At 44.9% G+C, this 18,661-nt stretch overlaps 1 protein-coding gene across 1 annotated transcript in view; it reads left to right on the top strand.

Annotated features, from left to right (window-relative positions):
- The first annotated feature begins 333 nt into the window (after positions 1–333).
- Positions 334–18,661, top strand: part of VOPP1 (VOPP1 WW domain binding protein) — a 65,823-nt gene continuing 47,495 nt past the window's right edge. The window contains exon 1 of the mRNA XM_064443828.1: positions 334–750. Within this exon, the coding sequence (XP_064299898.1) occupies positions 700–750 (51 nt within the window). The 5' untranslated portion in view covers positions 334–699. The remainder of the gene's footprint in view (positions 751–18,661) is intronic.

The following is an 18,661-nucleotide window of genomic DNA, read 5'->3' as shown; positions in this document are numbered from 1 at the left end:
GAGCGTCACCTCCTTTCACCTACACTTGGCCTGCTTGAACTCCATCGACGCTCGCGTGGGCCTGCTCCTCATCCTCGGCGCCGGCACCCGAGACACCCCGACCAGCTAGTCACCTCCCCCGGGGACCCCGCACGACCCGCCCTGGGCAGGCCGCCGTGCTGCTCAGCCGGGGCAGCTCCCCCCGCCCCCTGCCGCCGCCGCCACCGACCCCCCGGGGCCGGGCAGCGGTGCGGGGCGGCGCCGGGGCGGGCCGGCTCCTCTTCCCGCCCTCAGCCGCCGCGGCGCCCAGGCTCTTTGTGCCGCCCGCCCCAGCGCCGCGCTGCCCTTCTCCGCTCCGCCTCGCCTCGCCGCGGCGCTGCCCGCTCGGGCCCGGCCGCCGCCGCGGCGGCGGAGATCGGCAGGTCAGCCCGCCCTCGCCCCGCTGCGAGGCTTCCCCGCCTCCGTCCCCGCCCCGCCGCTTTACCCCGCCTCGTCCCTCTGCCCCCGGCGCGGGTTTCTCGCCGCCCCTTCCCCCGGGCTGTCTGTCAGCCCGCCCTGCTCGCTGCCCCGCTGTGCCTGTGTCCGTGTCCGTCCCGTCCCGTCCCCCCCATCCCCCCGCCGCCGGGCATGGCGCCGCTGACAGCGCCCGTGCGCGCCTGAGTCGGCAGGGGCGAGCCCGCCGTCGCCGCGGGAGGAGGAGGAGGAGGAGGAGGAGAAGAGATGAACCGCTTCCAGCCCGGGGTCGCGCTGCTGCTCTCGTTGCTGTGGGAGGTGAGGTGGTCCGGGCAGGGGAGCGCTGCCCTGCCCGCGGCGGCCCCCACAGCCTCGGGAGGGCGGCGGGCTCGCCCCGGGGCGGCGGCGGGGCCATTTGCCGTCAGTCGCGACCGGGAGCTCCGCGGCCGGCGGGGGGAAGCTGGCAGTCCGTACCCGGGCGGGGTTGTGCGTGAGAGGTGGTGTGACAGTGTTCATTTTGGGGTTACTGCCCTTGCCGGGACGGGCTTGGCTCCACAAGCTCCGGGGCAGTGTGCGGCGAGGAGTGCGTGGGCGCGGCGGTGCGGTGCGGGGCCGGGCTGGGCAAAGCCCCGCTTGCTGCCCGAGGGGCTGCCGGGGTGCAGTAGTTCGGGCTGTTCGCAGCGACCCGGCTTGCTTGCTTTTTAATGTTTCGTTGCGGGAGCGGAAAAAGATGATCTGTGATGTGCTGGAGCAGAGAAACGCGGGACCTGTGGGCAGGGGCACAAGCTGTCGGAAGCTGTGCCTTCCTAATAGGCTGGCTGGCTCTCCAAGGGGTGCGAAACGTGCGCCTGTCAGTAAGGGTTAAATGGAAGGTGCATCTCTTTATTTCTGTTTTAAGTATCCTTGTGTGGACAAAACGTACATTGCGAGGTCGAGGTGTGGCGGCATCAGCTCAGGAAGAGCCGTGGTGGCAGCGAGCTGTGTGGTTAAACTTCTCGGAAAGCCTCGGTAGCGCAGCTTTAGTAGTTCCAGCATACGTGCGAAGGAAAAAAAAAAAATAAATAAAATTAGCGCAGCTTACGTTAATTGGGGGGGGCGGGGGGGGGGAATTTGTGCCACGCAGTTATGTCATGGGGCTGGTTTCCCAGCCCCTTTTTTAACAGGCAGATCCATAGATGTTGTCTGGCGACGAGCTGCCTCTTGGTCTTCGCTTTAACCTTGGGGCTGGGTTGGGGGCAGGCCGGGGGGCACTGGGACGGGTTCGTGACGGGCACGCTGCCATGTGTAGCTCCCGGCGGCAGCTTTGCCACCGCACCAGGACACACAGGATGGCAGCGTGCTGGGGTGGCTTCAGAGACGCCCATGGGCTTGTCTTAGGTAAGTCTTTACCTCTCTAAAGCCCAGAGGCAGTCTAGCTGGGAGGGGTGGAGCGTTGTGTTGCCTCTGTGATGGAGCAGTTTAGGCAGAAGATTAATTATTTTTAAAAAAAATCAACACACCATCAAACCCATATGTGGAAACTAGAGTGCTGGCTATGTAATGATTGTTTTCAGTAATGGATATAATTCATGAGAATGATGTTTACTACATGTTTATGCCACCTACGCAGACGAACGATTTCTGGTATGTTGCCCACTATGTCATCCAGCATCATCCCATTAAAACACTCGGATCACAATCACCATTTAATGTAAATAAATGTAATTCTTTTCAAGTTAATTGGGCTGTGTCTCATTACCCTGGCTGTAAACCTGGCCCGGAGCCTGGTCCACAATTGCTCCTTGACTCTGCAGAAGCTCTTCAGAAAGCACAAATGGCAAAATGTCAATTAAATGAAACGGGCACTGGCATTTCCCAGAGGGGATTTGTTCATCTGAGAGTGTGAAAGGCTTCACCCCTCCAGGATCTGTTTGATTAGATGTCTCAGCTCTCTAACACGTATTCCGCTGAAAAAGATCCTGCGTGCCTGAAGAAAGTTATTTGCATAAATCCTCTTTGGACGTAGCCCATGTTGCTGTTATTCAAGCTTTTATACTGGTTTTAATTGTGTGGTGTTTTTTTCCTTTTTCTTTCAATCTAGAATGTTTGTTTTGCCATCTGGTTTTGTGGATTTTTTTTTTTCTTTTTTGGAAGTCCTTAGGATACCTTTTTAAATGAGATGTTATGTAAATAAAAAGTATTACAAATTGTTTTAAGTTGTATTGTATGGGAAAAAGTCCCAAAAACAAAATGCCAAGGGTTTAAATAACTGAATCAGAGAGAGCTGGTTGTTTAGAAGGTGTTTGGTATTTGAAACTTTTGCTGCCTTCTGTACTAACTTCCACGCTGGTGATTACCTGAAATAGCATTGTTACAATTTTTAAAAATCTTTTTGCAGCTTTGACGTGATCTTAGTTAATCTTTAACACAGTGTGAGCTAAGGAATATAGTTGTCATTCAGCATTTTGCAAAAGACACTGTTAACCAAATAATGGGCAGGGGCGGGGAGGAAGCTATGTAGCCCTTCAGAGCAATTTGCAGTAGTTTACTGATGTTTAAAGTTCTCCTTGCTTAAATTACCCACAATACTTGTTGCAAAACACTAATGTATTTTTTTTTTGTCCGTGTGCATTCAAAAATGCTGTTTCTGGTTATATGAATGAAAGGAATATAAACTCCTTCGCAAGTAAACATACATCGCGTTCAAGGTGGGGGTGAGACTGGATGTGGGGAATGCTTCTTTGTGGCTTTCAGGTTGAAGCCTAGTCAGTTAACTGACTGTGCCACAGTCACATGGAGAAGTCATGGTTTGCTGTTCCTGATGTAGAGGCAGAAGATGTAAGAGGGACTGAAGGGCTGCGGAAGGCACTTGGGTGCACTCAGGGGTGCTTTCATGAAGACAGCTGAAGGCATTGTTATGAAAGCAGGATTTAGAAATGAACACTGTTGAATCATCATCCATCTTTTTCAAGTTAATTTGGCTACTTGGGGGTAGTAGTGTGTTATTAAATGCAGTTGCCTGAAACATGCTTTTTCACGAGGACCCTGGATATCTGGTAGACCTGTAGTACTGGGGTGTGTGATTTCAATATTCAATAATAGCTAGTAGTCTCACTCGCTAGCGTGGCTCATGGTTCCACCGACAGGGCTGTGTTTTTGTCTCAGTTTTGTATGAGTAGATGGCTCTCAATTTTATTACAAGCTTTGAGGAAGTCCTTAAAGTGATGTCTGTTCAGGGTATATATCAATATTTTCTGCTTTTATTTCATCAGACATGCCAAGGGCTTTGGCTGTCTGAGCCTAAATGTGACTTTAAAGGACAGCATTGTCTTTGGGATGGGAAAAATAAAACCAAACAAGCAGCCCCCACACCCCCTTGATGACGAAGTGAGCTTATTTTCAGCCTGAATGAGGGCACCAGGTATCTTGGTGTCGAAAAAAAAGGCACTTGTGGAAGTGCTGGGTGGAAGAGAGTGGCGAGGCTCAGCTCAAGGATGGGGAGGCTCAACTCAGCTGTTTAAGCCTGGTAAAGGGCCCTGTCGCTGCTGCAGCGGTAATAAAGAAGGTGTGTTATTGTTACTGCTGCTGAGTGGCTTGCTGGATAGCTTCAACTTTCAAAGCTGTTGAATAATTTTAGGTGCCTAAGCTTCTGGTTGGCCCATATAGTGTGTCCAGAGGAAACTAGGAGCTAATGTAACTGCCTGAATATTTCAGTCAAGCTTTACAGTGCTCTGTATTAAGGTAAGTTGAGGCCTGTGGTAGTTGCTGGAGGTGGTGTGAGAAGTGGGTGAGAAACCCACCATTTATGTTTCCAGATGGCTGTACAAAATTTAGATCATCACTATTGGAAATAGTAGCGTTTGTATTTCTACACACTCGGTTTCTCATTACTAAAAATTATAACATGGATGCTGATAGAAATACTGATAATTGGATGGTTGGTTCTTGTTAATTTGTCAGATAAAAGATACTGCAAAAAAAGTCAAGTGCCTTTCGTAAAGAATGAAAGAATGGACGTCATATGAACAGCAAAATGTGTTATCTTGAAATAAAATTCAAACACTCCTGACAGTCTGTCATACAAGATTTGTTTAAATAAAAGTAAAGTTGGCTAGCTGATTCCCACTTGGGTAACTGCTGTGTGGAGGTTTTTACTATTATTTTTATAAGTGGACTTCAACAGAACAGATTTTAGTAAATAAGATAAAGCTAAAATCTCTGCCCTACAATCTATTCAAACTAGAGGTTTTGGTTCCCCCCCCCCCCCCCCCCCCCCTTGTACAAGCACATTAAGATGGGCAACATTTTGATCATAGTAGGTACAGGTAGAGTTCAGTAAGTTGTGGGGAGTATGGGGAAACACACTCCACCCCCAGTTTCTGATACTTTTTTCTATCCATTAACTGTCCTTATGTACAAATTACAGGAATGTACGTACCCTTGAATGTACAAATGTGCATGTACACTAGGGTGGTTTTCTCTATGGTGTCTCCCTCTGTGGAAGTCTGCTGATGCTGTCCTATTGATGTTTTAACTCTTGTGGGCATTGTGTCAGTGGGTGGTAGGAGGAATGATCCTCTCTAAACTGATGGGGAAAAGTCTATCCCAGAAATTCTGCAAGGGGGTTGTTAGTGTTGATGTGTCCACTAACCCTCTCCTGCCTGTTGGGTTTAGTTATGTAGGGGCTTAGCAGCTTAAAACAATTTTTGGATTTTTTTTTCTTACCCTCCTGCAGCCAGTTGGAAAGCAGCTATTGCATTGCTGAGCAAAGGCAGGAAAAAGCTTACTTATGATTTATAGTTTGAGGATCCAACTGGTGCTGGCAAATCTTCCCTGCCTCTTGACAGCAGTGAGATGGGCTGTGATTTTCAGGCAGGAGGACTGAGCTTGCACACTCTTCTCACTTTGCTCCTGCTGAGGAGGAGATGGGTTCGTGTTCGCCACAGTACAGGAATGGTGGCTGAGTGCCATTTGCATCCTCTAAGGGGAGGTGCGAATAGCTATGCTGTGGGCTTTTTTGGGCCTGCTTTTTTTTTTTTGTTCATCAGAAAAAACATCTATAAAACCTGCTTATATTTTTTATAGCAGTCAAAAATGTTTAGCACCTTCAGTTATGCTTTCTCTATAAAAGGGAAGTACTCTTTTTATCTCAGTACTTCCCACTCAGCTAATGCAGGTGTCTGGTGGGATATGTTAAACTTGACCAAAGCAAGCCTTTAGACTTCAGCTGCTCTTTGAAAATGGATTTTGCTAAAATCAGTGATAAAAGGCTCGATGGAAATTCTCTTTGCTTTAATGCAAATTTATTTTAGTTTACTCCACTAGGAAGAGGCTTAGGAAAACTGGAATAAGCGTGCCCACATACAGGTTTGCTCTGCTCATCTGTGTAGGCTGAGTTTACAGGCAGGAACGGATTAATGCCTGAGCTCAAGCTACAGAATTTTAAATTAAAATTTCTTATTTCTTGCTGAGACAAGGTGGCTACGAATGTACTTCAAATCTGTTGTGGTAAAAAGTAAAATCCATATAAATAAAAACAATTACAGAAAGGTAACATTTTTTAAATTTTTAAGCCTAATTTTTGAAGGTGCTGCATTACTTTGTATCCTCAGCAACGCAGCTGTTTCTACAGTTTTTGTGCTTTGCTGAAGGCTTTGTTGAAATCCTGTTAGGGTTTATTACAGCGAATACAAACTTCCTTCTGACTAACAAGAGGCAAAGCCTTTCTAAAATGATCTTCTTTTTCTTTGCTTGAATAGTGCCTTTTGGGTAATGAATCTTAGGTCTGTCTGAAGGCTGGGATAGTGGGCTTTAAACAGCACTTCCAAGACAAAAGAAAGATAAGGTCTTAAATAGTGGATGTTATCACTTTCCTGACTTAAGTAAGGTAATACATGAGATGAAATACAGTGCTTGGTATTTCAGGGAGCATGAGAGGGGAGTCTTGGTTGGTTTGAATGCTTCCTTTTTTTCCTTTTTTTTTTCTTTTTGAAAACAATGTATTTTGACAGGTTTTTCACATATTAAGTGGAAAAGTTTTCACTGCTGAGTTAAAAATGTCTTTCGTCTCAAGTGTGTCTTTGGCTTCACACTAAATAGGTGTCAATTTAACCCATGTTTTAAATAACTCAACTAAAAATCTCTTCCTCTTTCTCAGTGACTCAGCTTTCAGTCTGGTAGATTTTTAGAAGGAAAGGACTGGCAAGAAGTGGTTTCTTAATCTGCTTCTGATCCAATGCAGGGGTGGGCTGTTGCTGGCAAGGGTGATCCCTAACCCCTTGTTCTGCTGGCTGTGTGCTGCCACGGCTGTGGAGGAATCTTATCAACCCCCTGATGGTATGTAAGTCTAAGCCACCAAAAAAAGGATTGAGAAAAAATTGAGAGGGTGTAGTTTTCCACTGGTTCAGCAGAAGTTTGTGAAGTGGTAGCATCATGAAACTTGCTGCAAAGGAGGAGAGGGAATGTATGGCTTGGAGTGGGACTCCATTTTGGTAGCACGCTTGTTATTTCAGTACGTTAGATACCACCTAACAGGAGCTACAGGACAGACAATACTGCATTTAACAAAGAAAATCCTACACACCTTTTCCATGCAGTGCTAGAAGGGAAGACTAGCAGACTCTGTTTCTTGTTTTCCCCTGAAAGATGCTGTTAGATAAGACTAACTTCTCCATATGGTGTCATGTTGTTTTCCCACATAACTTGCCAAGTGTCTGTCAGAGCAGAAGTTCTCAACCTAGAACTAATGACCTCCTCAGCTTCCTCATCTGTGGGACAGGAGAGGGTTGTGTCTGGAGACCATACCCCCAGGGAAGGTCCACTATCAGCTGCAGCATGGGAGGGACCGTCGTCCTCCAGTCCAGCTGGTGGGTAACTGTGAACCCAGCAGTGCTCCAGTGTGTCATTCCCTTTGCGTGTCTCATTGGGAGGTCTGGGAATAAAACCAAAACAAAACGAACAACTTGGCTGCATCCCTTTCATTGGAAGTGATCATGAAGTGATCTTTACCTTAGATTCAAAGTTCAATGATGGTAGAAAGTGGCCGTTTTTGGAGGGTGCTGAAGCAGGGTGGTGGGAGCATGCCCTGACTCTAGCCTTGGCTGCACTTGAGCACTCTCTGAGCAGCTTGTTCCTTTCCTGCCAGAGTAGGAATGATGGCATGCCAACTGGCTTGCTCTCCCACCTCTGATGTTGGTGGGCATCATGCAACTAAATAGCTGGCAGTAGTTTTGAGAGTGGATCCTTCCTTCTCAGTTCTTGCACTGGTGGAATTAGAGGTGAGCATCATGGACTGGAAGTATGCAGCCCATACCTGTACAAATCTGTCTTTCCAATACACTAAGTTAAGGCAAATACATTTAATGTATTTTTAAGCCTTTCTAGTTACATGCATTCCAGTCTGCTTGGATCCTCCCTTAGAGGAGGAAGAACTGGAGAACACTGAAATGAAATTAATATGAGAGGAACGTGAGCATGGGGGAGGGTAGCAGAGGTCTCACTGACAGCAGACCATGGGCAGCATATGGTTTAACAGCCTTACAGTTGATGTGAGGGGACTATTTTGTTGCACACGTCATCATGTTCTTGGGGCTCAATGGCACTGCTGCTCACGAGAGGGTGATGATTTTTTAGACCTACTCTGCTTAGCTCGGTGTTGGCAGCAGTGTAGTTGCAGTGATGGACTTGTGTTACCATGGGGTTAAGAGCTGCAAGGATGCCTGTGATCTAGAAAGTTGAGTCTTCAAGAAATTTGGAGCTCTGTCAGGGAATATATACTAGCCAAAAAAAAAAAAAAAAAAGCCAATGGCTCTAGTGGCAAAGACAGGCTTGTTTTAAGTTGCTGTGAACTTTGGTTTTTTTGGCTGGCACGGTTGTGTCTTTTTGCACACCTGATGGATGAAGGTAGGCCAACAAAATTATCTTGTGTGTCCTAGCCTGAGTCTGTATTTCTCCCTTTCTGGACAGGGGACACACCTTGCCTAACCAGAAAAGTTCAGTTGTCTATACCATGCTGGTTTTAGTACAGTCCCTTTAGTGTCAACACAACAGATTGAAATTAAAGTGCTTGTACTGTACAGTGACTCCTGTTTGGGCATGATGGTATGATAACAGACAGTGTAGCAGTCTCTACCTGGGGAATTGCCCAGGTCTAACTCAGGATTTCATTTCTCCCAATTTTATTAAATCTCTTCACTGAAGTGGATGAAGAACTTGTTAACATGGCAAATTCCTTTCTGCTTTCCCCATAATATCTCTGTAAATGCGAAAAGTTGGTGCAGGCGCTTCTCGCTGTGGCAGATGACTAAGCGTGCTTCAGCTCTTGGTGCAAGAACCAGGCAAGGATGAGTCAAGCAAGTGTTTCCTTTCATTTCTGCTCCTCAGGGGAAGAAATGTGTTGCTCATCGCTACAGATAATTATCTCAATACTGGTGTAAGTGAGATCCAGGAATTCACTGCTGGCTCTCTTATAGTGTGAGTTTCCATGTCAGGGCCCTACTTCCCCACCACATTTGGAGCAGTGGATTCAGCCTGGTACAGGAAGGGTAATGGGTGTAAGAGTCCACCTTCGTTTGTTCAAATGCCATTAAGTTTGGCAGGATTTCAGTCCAAAACAGAGAAGGAAACCTTCCTCCCTGAACATGCTGCTTTCAAATGGCCAGCCAGTTGTCTAGCCTAAAAAAAAATTTTAAAAAAGGGGTGGAGGGCGTGGGGGGAAGGAGGGCTATGTGAGAAGTCTTAAATCTGCTTTTAAATTGTTTGCTTTTCTTTTTAAGGCTGACATCAGCTGCTCCTATCTTGAGTGCTGTCTTGTCTATCCCAAAGAAATATCCCTAACAAGGATCACTATTTTCAGTGGTTTTAGCAGCAGTAGTGCTGAGGGTGCTTGCTGGTCCCGAGCTATCAGCAGTGCTGTCACAACGGTCTCTAACATTTTTCAGTGGGGTTCTTCGTGAAGGACTGGCAAAACTCTGGTCTGCTTTTCGACTAAGGCAACTTGCATCCCCCAGCTGTCATACAGAAGTAATAATAGCGTATGGGTTTGGGTTAAACCTCTTCAAATCTGGGTCATCCCATAGTTTGAGAGAGTGTAAGATAACATTAAGCTGCTTCATTATTTTTCCTGGGGCTGTAACAATAGCAGTCTCTATTCCCAAACTTGTTCACATGTGTCCTTGCATAAAGCATATCGTGCCATGCTGAGGCTGGGGGTTTGCCTGCATATTGCTTGGAATGACCTGTGTTTCTAGGGAAACCAGGGAGCAGAGGAGGCAGTAAGTGCCAAATAATGGCCAAATCCTACCAGCTATGTAACCCTGAGAAAAAGCTAAGGTAGATGCCTTTGGATTTGAGTGTCATTCAGAAAAGGTGAATTGAGATCAAAATTGTTATTTTGTTCTGTCTTCTATTCATTTGGTATTTACAGAAATAGGACTTGGTATTTTTTTTTTAGCAGTGTTAATGCCTTGCTGTTGAGGGGCTTCACAGTTTTGGGGTTTTCCCTTAATGGCAGCAGCACGTAGCTTGCTGAGCTTAATGCTGAACTTGCAGCGTGGTAATGGAAAAGTGTCCCAGGATTCACAGGTGATCTGCAGATCTCAGTGGCTGTATTTTCTGAAAGCCAGGACTTAAAATGTGCTTCTCATTTACTGCAGGTAACACTTTTGATGCTGGCTTATTAAAGCACTGTGTAAACATTAGTAAGCTGGGTCTCATTACACCCCATAGCTGGCAATTGTCTGCATAGATATTTGCAGTGTTCCTAGAAGGCATTGGATGAGATCCTGAAAATGCTTAGAAGATGCATTGCGGTATGCCCAAAGTATTACAGAGGGTGAAACTTCCCAGAGTGGCTATGCTGACCCATACTGCCAGCTCCCCGCGTGTGCACGCCTGTCAGGAGGCGCTCTGTGGGAACCCATTTTGGTTGCAGCTTTGCCTGGCTTTCCCTGTGCATAGAAACTGTGGACATGGCTATGGCACAAAGCCAGGGGCATTTGGATTAAGCTTGTTTTAATTCTGTAGTAATCTTGACCTCCTATTTTTATTAAAGCCCTAATCCTGGGTGCCGTCCAAAGCCCATTAAAAGTCAATGGAGACATCCCACTTGCTTCTACCAAGCGCTGGGTCAGGCTGCTTGGGGGGTGCTGTGCACTTCTGACTTTATGCTGACCACCCTGAGGTGGAGGTGATCTCTGCACCGTACATCTTTTGGAGCAGTGCAGGCAGGGATGCTTGTGTCTTCCCCAGACCAAAGGCAGATGTTTGTACATCGCTGCTTCTGAAAAACTTGGTTGGCTTGAGTTGGCTCTTGCTGTCACTCATCCATGTACCTGTGATAGCCAGCACATCCGCCCATGGTGCTGCCAGTACAGCTGTCCTTGGGGAAGGAGCTACTTCAGCTGGCCGTGGTTGCCCTCCATGTTGCATAAGGAGAAGAGCATAGTCGTGATTATATAAAAGAGATTATGTAACTGGGTAATTTGGTAATCGCCTCTCCGGTGAATGCTAAGAATAGCTTGCGAATATGCATTTATTTCTGTGGTAGCCATCCACAGTGATTAAGGACTGGAAACTGCAGGTGCCAGGCTGTGGCGTGCGGTGAAATACTTGACACCTGATGTGTGCATGTTTGCACTGAGAATCCCCGGCTCTGCGGCCCCTGTGGTGCTCTGGTGAGACACATCAGCTCCTGTTCCTCATGTCCTGTAGCATGGTATGACCTGCTGTGCAGGTACAGTGAAGGTGTAAAACCGCTCTGACTGTAAGTTTTCTTGGCTCTTGAACCTGTGCTAGCTGTTGGTGGCATCCTTACGATGATATGCAATGCATAGGCAGAGCAGATGATGGAGGAGGGAACACGTGTTGCTTCTCTGTGAATCTGGGCTGGTTTTGCTTTCTCTTGCCTCCCAGAGTATCTTTTTTTGTGCTGAAATTGCCAGTACCTCCCGTGAGGTATCTTGGGGGATGCTGGACAGTTTCCAGGATCTTAGTGAGGAGCAAGGAGACTCCTGGGCTGCTTTGAGATGACTGAGAAGACCATGTGTACTTCAGTCCAGCTCCTACCTGTGTCTCTGCTCATGGGTTTATCCCTCACTTGCAGAAGGGAAGACGACTCAAAAAAATCAGATATAGCCAAAGCCAGTGAGAGCTCCTGTAGTGCTAACTGAAGTCTTCAGGGAGACATGGGGGAGGAGATGCATGCCGTTCCTTGCAGTCTCTTAGCCCTGAGAAGGTAGTGGAGGAGTGAGTTAAGGATAGCCTGGGAGAAGGTGGGAAGGGGGTGAGAGGCTGTGGTGGGGAAAGGAAGCGAGTAAAAGGAGCTCTCTGAGCACTGGTGATTCATCTGGGAACATCAGTCCTCACTCTGAAAATGTTCTTGCAGTTCTCGGCTCCACTGCTGGAGTCTAGGTGGCTGCTGTTTTTTCTTGTGTTTTATCTTGTTTCCTTTTCCTGGCTTCCCCTATTCTTGGTGTTGTGGATTTTTTCTTTCCCTGCCTTGTATGCTGTCCTGACAGTATAGTTGTCACTTTTTCTTGTTGCTCCAGCCACATGATCTCTACCTTGAATTGCTTTATTGGCTCTTGCTGCCTGAAACTCAAGCAGTTTAACCTTCTCTTCAAGCTGCCACATAATCCTCTCTTCACCTACAGCTCTCACCTTGTTTCCTCCTTCTCCGGCCTTGCTCCAGACTGTCATTCCACCCCTCTTGGCCAAGGGTGGCTTTCTTCTCTTTTTGTGTGTTACTGATTTCATGATTAGCAGAAATGCAGTTTGCAGTGGTTTCCAATTCCTTGGGTTCTCAGTCCCCATTAGCTTTTTTTAAAAAGGCTGTATTTTTTTTCTGTACTTTCCTCTTCTTTTTCTTTTCTAAGCTTTCTTTATTCCCATCTACAATTCAGCCCTGACACATCCACTTCCCACGTGGACTTTGCCTCTCCCATAGATTCTTTACTCTCCCCTGTTTGCAGAGGTCTATTCTTGAGGCCATGCCATCTGCACTTAAAAGTGCCCTGTAAATCCATTTCTCTTATGTTGCATTTAAACGTTTGATACAGATTTAAAAAATATTTTTGTGTATATATATTCCTTTTTACTTGAAAGAAATACAGGTTTCCATCCTGTCCCTTTTGCCTGAATATCTGTTTCCTTGCATTTTTCCTTTTTGTATGTTAGGATGAAGATTTGAGGGTTCAGCTTGCTGCTTTTCCCAAGAAGTCCCTTTGCAGCATCGTGACCCTTTGTTATAGTGGGCTGCCCTGTGTACATACCCCTTCTCCTTCGTATTTATGCCTCCTTTTTCTAGTAGGGTATCATCAACCCTGGAATATGCTGCTGTTGCTGTCAGGGCAAAGGATTGTTAGGGGAATGGTTTTAATAAACATATGGTTGTTGCATAATGTAGATGGAAAGTAGGCAGAGGAGACTGTTCGTGCAGCTGGTAAGCTTTTTGTGAACTTTAGGGAACATGGGCAGGCACAGGCCATGGGTAATATGAAATTATTATAATACCTTGTAAATTCTCAGATGTTTAATGGACTTCTCAGCCTCAAACTACACATCTGGAAGAAAGATGTGAGTTAAGTTGAGAGTTTTTGTGCAAGATGTAAGGATGTGTGAAAGCTGTTGTGGGAGCTTCTGTAAGGTGAAAACTATTTAATTTGCAACTATGCAGATACAATAAGAATAGTCCTAGTGGGACTGACAGTCAAGTGTGAAGTAGTGAAAAGAGGAGGAAGACCAAATTAATCTACTACAGTAACTTGTTACCATTTCAGTTTAACTGGTTTTATCTCATTTACATCAACATTAATGAGAGATACGTCTGTAAGCTCCTGCCTAGGATCAAAGGAAAATGTTATTTCTTAGTTTCAAATGGATAGGAGGGCTCAAGATATATAAATACGGTCTAAACAGGTATGAGAGCTGTTTTTAGATCTGGAGCAGGGGCGTTGTGCAAGGTTTTGATTTTGTTGTCAATATTGGATGCAGCATGTATAATCTGATTAATTTTAGCAGGAGTGTATATTCTTCTATGTTCTGGGAGCTCCAGATGCAGGCTTTGATAACATGGGTTGCTAGTTCATGGCAGAAACGCTGGGGTTCAGCTGGTATGTACCAGTTCTATTGGATTTGATGGCAGCACTCTCACTGGTGGGAGGAGGATAATAGGTTATGTGTTTTGGAGTTTTAACTCTGATCCTAATTGGCAATTTGCTCCCTTCCAAGAAAATAGGCTGTAAAGATATTAAATTTCTCACAGAGGTTCAAGTTCAGTTAAATAGATTTCTAAAAGCAAGTCTGATGGAGCAAAAAAATTAGCAGTGTCTGCAAATGTCCCACTGTCTGGAAGTGCCTAATGGAGCCAATTTAATAACTTTTAAGAAGTTTCATTTGAAATGTTCCTGCAACAAGCTTTTAAAAAAGATCTAGAGTGGCTTGGAAACAGGGGCCCTTTGTAAAAAGGCCTTCCTTCAAGCGAGACTGTTTAAACGTGATGTGAAGCAAGGTTATGAAGGGACAATTAATACTGGGTTTCCTGATACTGCCTAGAGAAAGCTCAGCAACCTTATTCACAGCGGTAGGAATGGCATAACATGGCTAGTGACTCCCTGGACACCACCTTGAACAGGACTGCCTTGCTTGTAAGGGTTGTAAACACGGGGGTCTCGAGGAAGGAGCTGACTGGGAAGCTGTCCACATGAACAAATGACTCCTCCAAGGTGCTTGATCTTCCTGTCTATGCAGGCTTGCCAGATTTGTCTGGACTTGGCTGTCCTTCAGCCTGGCGGGTGTTTTTGCAGCTAGTCAATGGCAGGGATGTACCACCTTTGTGCCTGGGAGCTGTACGTGTGTCAGCTTGGCACTGAAGTGCCTGCGGAGCTGGTGTAATGGTTACAGCCAGCGGGGCTGGTGTCCTGCCGCTGTGCTGTGCACGGCTTCTATCTTCAGGGTGTACCTGGAGCTGTAGGGACAGCGGTGGTGCTCATGCCCAGATGCTTCTTCCTAGAACACACACTGAAGGTGGCAAAACTAAATCATGGACCTGACTTTAATACCTAGCTCTTCTAACTGGAGAGGAAAAAAAAATAAAAATCACTGTTCCTTTTTACTTCAGTGCTGTACGTTGTTCTAGAGGAGCAACTCTTTCTTAATGATGTCCTAGACTTTGATATCTGCTGTATTTGTGGTAATGGCTTCTCCAAATATCCGTCTTCTACATCAGATGAAACCTATTTGTACGTTTACGGTACTTCTTCATGCTTTATTCAAACACAAGCAATCAAATAAAGAACAAATCGGGCTGTTATGCTTCAGAAGTCTCAGACAGTTAGTACTTAGATTTTTATGGGAAACTAAACTTTTGCAATTATTTGTAATGACAATAAGTGTGCTCATCTGGCACCTCTCACAGAAGGATTCCACAGTATTTAAGAAATATGAAATGTGCTGTAGCATGTTCCAGTCACATCCAGGCCAGATGCATAGCCATTGTACAGGTGGGTTCATAAGGAGAAAGTGTCATGCAGAGTGTCAGTGGCAGAATCAGAAGCTTAACATTTCTGACTCATGGTTTCTCAGTCCAGTGCAGTACAAGGAAACTGCATTGACTTCACAGTAAACACTTGCTTTGGCTTAGGTAAGCGCATGCTTTGCAATGAGCCCTTCCTTTATATGGACTTCTAAAAATGGGCATTTTTGGAAGTTCCATGCTAGACATCTTGTAGATGAGATTAATCCATCCAGCCACATGAATGGTCTGGAGGAAAATTCTTGGATGGGGAGTTCTCTCCTTGTGGAATTATTAAATTGTCATGCTAATGTTTGTTCAGTGCATCCTGTCAGTAATGAATCTGAGATCAATAGATGTTTCCAGACTCTTATCCTGTATGCATCTTTATCCTTTATTTTATACTTGACTTCATGACTTTCTGTTGATCTAATTAGCCTCAGACTGTTACTGATGGCAACATTTATGTGGGTAGAATATGAACAAATAAAAGTCTTCACCTGCATCCCACCTCTTTGGATAGCTGACTAAATCTGTTTAACTTACTGTTGTCTTCTTAGTGCTGGATTCACACACACTGAAATACTACAAGAAATAATGCTTGGGCTTGAGGTTTTTTGGGTTTGGTTTTTTTGCTTTTAATGAATTATTCACTGAAAAATGCAGTCCTATGATAGTCTAAAGTTTTGCAAAATGGGGTCAATGCCACTGAGTAGTTTTAGTCAAAACAGAAATAACAGCACATCGAAACAGTTTCAGCACTTTAAAAAGGCTGGTTTTGTTTAAATACTTCTGAAAGCTAAGAAATTGAAAGTATAGGTTTACAGTATGTGGTCAGAGGAGAGTGGAACTTTTTTCTGAAAAGCTTGGCATTCACCCAGGGTGTGGGAGGCCAGTTTTATCTCCTTTTATGTCTTCAGGATGATTTGAGTGTGTATCACTCTTCTCCTGGAAGAGTTCCTAGCCTTCAAGAGAAAGATTAATTCCAGTATACTCTATGTAAATTGTTGACATTATTGCTGTTCTTGTCTGTGTAAAATAGAAAGGAAGCACTAAGCTAGGTGGAAAGCTACACCATAGCTCAGTGGTTTAGATGCTCTTTGAAGAGGGAGACCTGTGTTTGCAGTGCTTGTTCCAGTTACCCCCTTCAGAGATGGAAGAACATAGAAATTGAAGACAAAAAAGGATGAGACATTAGGTCTTCTGGTTGCTGTTAAACAGCATGGCCTTGGCTTGAGAAGTGCTTGTGTGGGGCATTTTGGGAATCTGCTTGGGTCTGTTGGAGAAGGAGGCAATTCTGTCGTTGCTGGTTTTTACGTGATGTTTCTGAAATTTTGCTACTCTCTCCTGGTAGAGATAGGATGCTGGTGTAGATGGGCATTTGCGCCTATATTTATGCATTTCATTCAAGCAGAAACACTGCCAGCACAAAAATCTGAGATGATGTCTCTTCCTGCAGCTTGGTATTCATTCACTTCTAGGAGAGTGAGAGGTTTGAGTCCTCCTGCGTAGGACAGAGACTTGAACACAAATTTGTCATATCCTGGCGGAGCATGTTAACCAGCTCGGGTGGATCTTGACTGCAAGGTGACAATCACCACCACCTCCATTCTCTTGCCTCGCTGTTCAGCGGATGAGTCTTTTGGGATACTCAACAGATGCCAAGAAAACAAAGATATTTTTGTTTTGTTTTAGGAATGCAGGAAATATTTCTAGAACCCCCCAAAATAGTTACATGCCCAACTTCCTAATATGAGTGGGTTTCTCAGAAGATTTCTGTTTAAAGTTTCAGATCAAGCTGGCACCATCTGGAGTTTACCTGCCACTACATAATTAATTCATGTGCTGCTATTTATTAAATATAAATATTTCATATCTCATAAAAATCTGTCTCCCTCTTCTTTTACGTTAAGTGGGTCTCATAACAATGAATGTTATTGTACATCCAGGCAAGGAGTGTAGCAATACTGGAGAGATATATTTCAAATAATCACTGTTGCCCTTGAATAACTAGAGGGATGGAGAAGGTGGTACAGTGAAAGCTGTGGAGAAAGCAATGCCTAGTATGCCTTCCCAACCTCAAAGGCTGTTGTAAAACAGATCTGTATGACACTTGGGCTTAGGATGTTGGTAGCGTCTTTTCTGAGCACCAAATTTTTGTGGGCTGTGGTGTTGCTGACCTTGCTGTGCCAGTTCACAGTACCTTCCTCAGCTTCTGCCTGCTTGATGGGAACTGGGGAAGGGGTTTGGGTTTCATGCTGAGGCTCGTTTTGGTGTTGTCCTTTTCCTTTAGTGAAAATCTTAAGGTAATCTTAAATAAAATTTTAAAAAGTATCTAACTGATAAATTGTCCCTGGAACTGGATGTTTAATACATAAAGTGGTAAGTTTACACATTCCTGTGTAAGGGTCTTCTGTGTCTGCTGTTCTAATTGGTTTTGTGTTGTTTTGTTTTATCGTTTTGTTCCCCCCCCCCCATATTTTGAAATAATCTAATGACTTACACTTTTTCTGAACTAGTCCAGTTTTCCAATCACGTTTCTGTGGACATTGACAGGGATGGTAAATCAGGACTGATATAGCACTGGCAGCTCTTTGTCAAGAGAGACCATTCAAGGGCTTTATGCAATGAAATTAGAAGGAAAGAGATTAACGGTTTTCAAATAAAAGTATGCGTATTAACAACATCAATCCTAAAGTTCCTTGTACCAATGTGTAGAATTGGCACTCAAGATTCCTTTTTGCATGCTGTGGATTTAGTCTTGGAAGAAGCCCTGCATTTTTATCTTCAGCCTGTGATCACAATTTTATGTGCATAAATAGATTGTACAATGTCCCCAAGGACTCCTCTCTTCTGCCGTCAGGCAGACACAGCAGAGGGAGTGTTGAAGCAAGCTGCTTACAGTTATGCGTTGCAAATACGCCTCAAACCTGACCTGGAGGGAGTACATCTGTGGGTAGAAACGCAACCCAAACTTCCCACCTCCTCAGTGCTCTGTCCTCCAGCTGAGGCTGTCGGCAAAGTTGATAATGAATCCTGGAGATGGGGATGACTTTTGTGTTGGGTGCAGAAGAGCCCTGTATGGTGATATGACAGTTTAAAAACCCATGTTATTTCTTTAGAGCTCAGCTTATGTTAGAAATAATCAGTTACTTCACTCATTTCTTCATGTATTTGAAGATATTTTTGCAACCAGTGTTTTTATGTGTGATCTACGATACTTCACAGGGAGCAGTATGAAACTATGGCCCCATGGCTGGGGCAGTGGCACTTACAAAAACGGGATTCTGCTGTCAGCTCTGCTGCCAGACCTGGGCACATTTCTTTGTGATCTCTGTTCCATTTTCTTCTTTTAGTGCTTAAGGAATGATCAACTTCTATTCATAGGTAGTCTTGGAAGCTATGGATTAAAAACCATAGGAAAGACAGATATCTGTTTCACTGAACTGGTTTAATTAAAAGCTGGTTTAAATAAAATTGAGCAGATTCTACGATTAGCAGAGGTGAGGAAAAAGGGGTTTCTGAGACCTTTTTATTGAGTAGTAAGGAGGAGAACTGAGGACCACAGAATTATCACTTGCGGTGTTGTTCGTTCTCATATCAAGCAACACTTGTTCTGGCTATGAGATAGGAGGGTCCTTTCTCAGTAGGCCCTCTCTTTCATAATTTGTATTTTTTTGCTAATGAATTTAAAGGTCTTTAATGAAATTTAAAAAAAAAAAAAAGGTGTGGGGGGGCAAA

This window comes from Phalacrocorax carbo, chromosome 2 (assembly GCF_963921805.1).
Source record: "Phalacrocorax carbo chromosome 2, bPhaCar2.1, whole genome shotgun sequence".
Lineage (NCBI taxonomy): Eukaryota > Metazoa > Chordata > Aves > Suliformes > Phalacrocoracidae > Phalacrocorax > Phalacrocorax carbo.
Note: the sequence above shows the minus strand (reverse complement) of the source record. Positions and strands in the feature narration are given on the sequence as shown.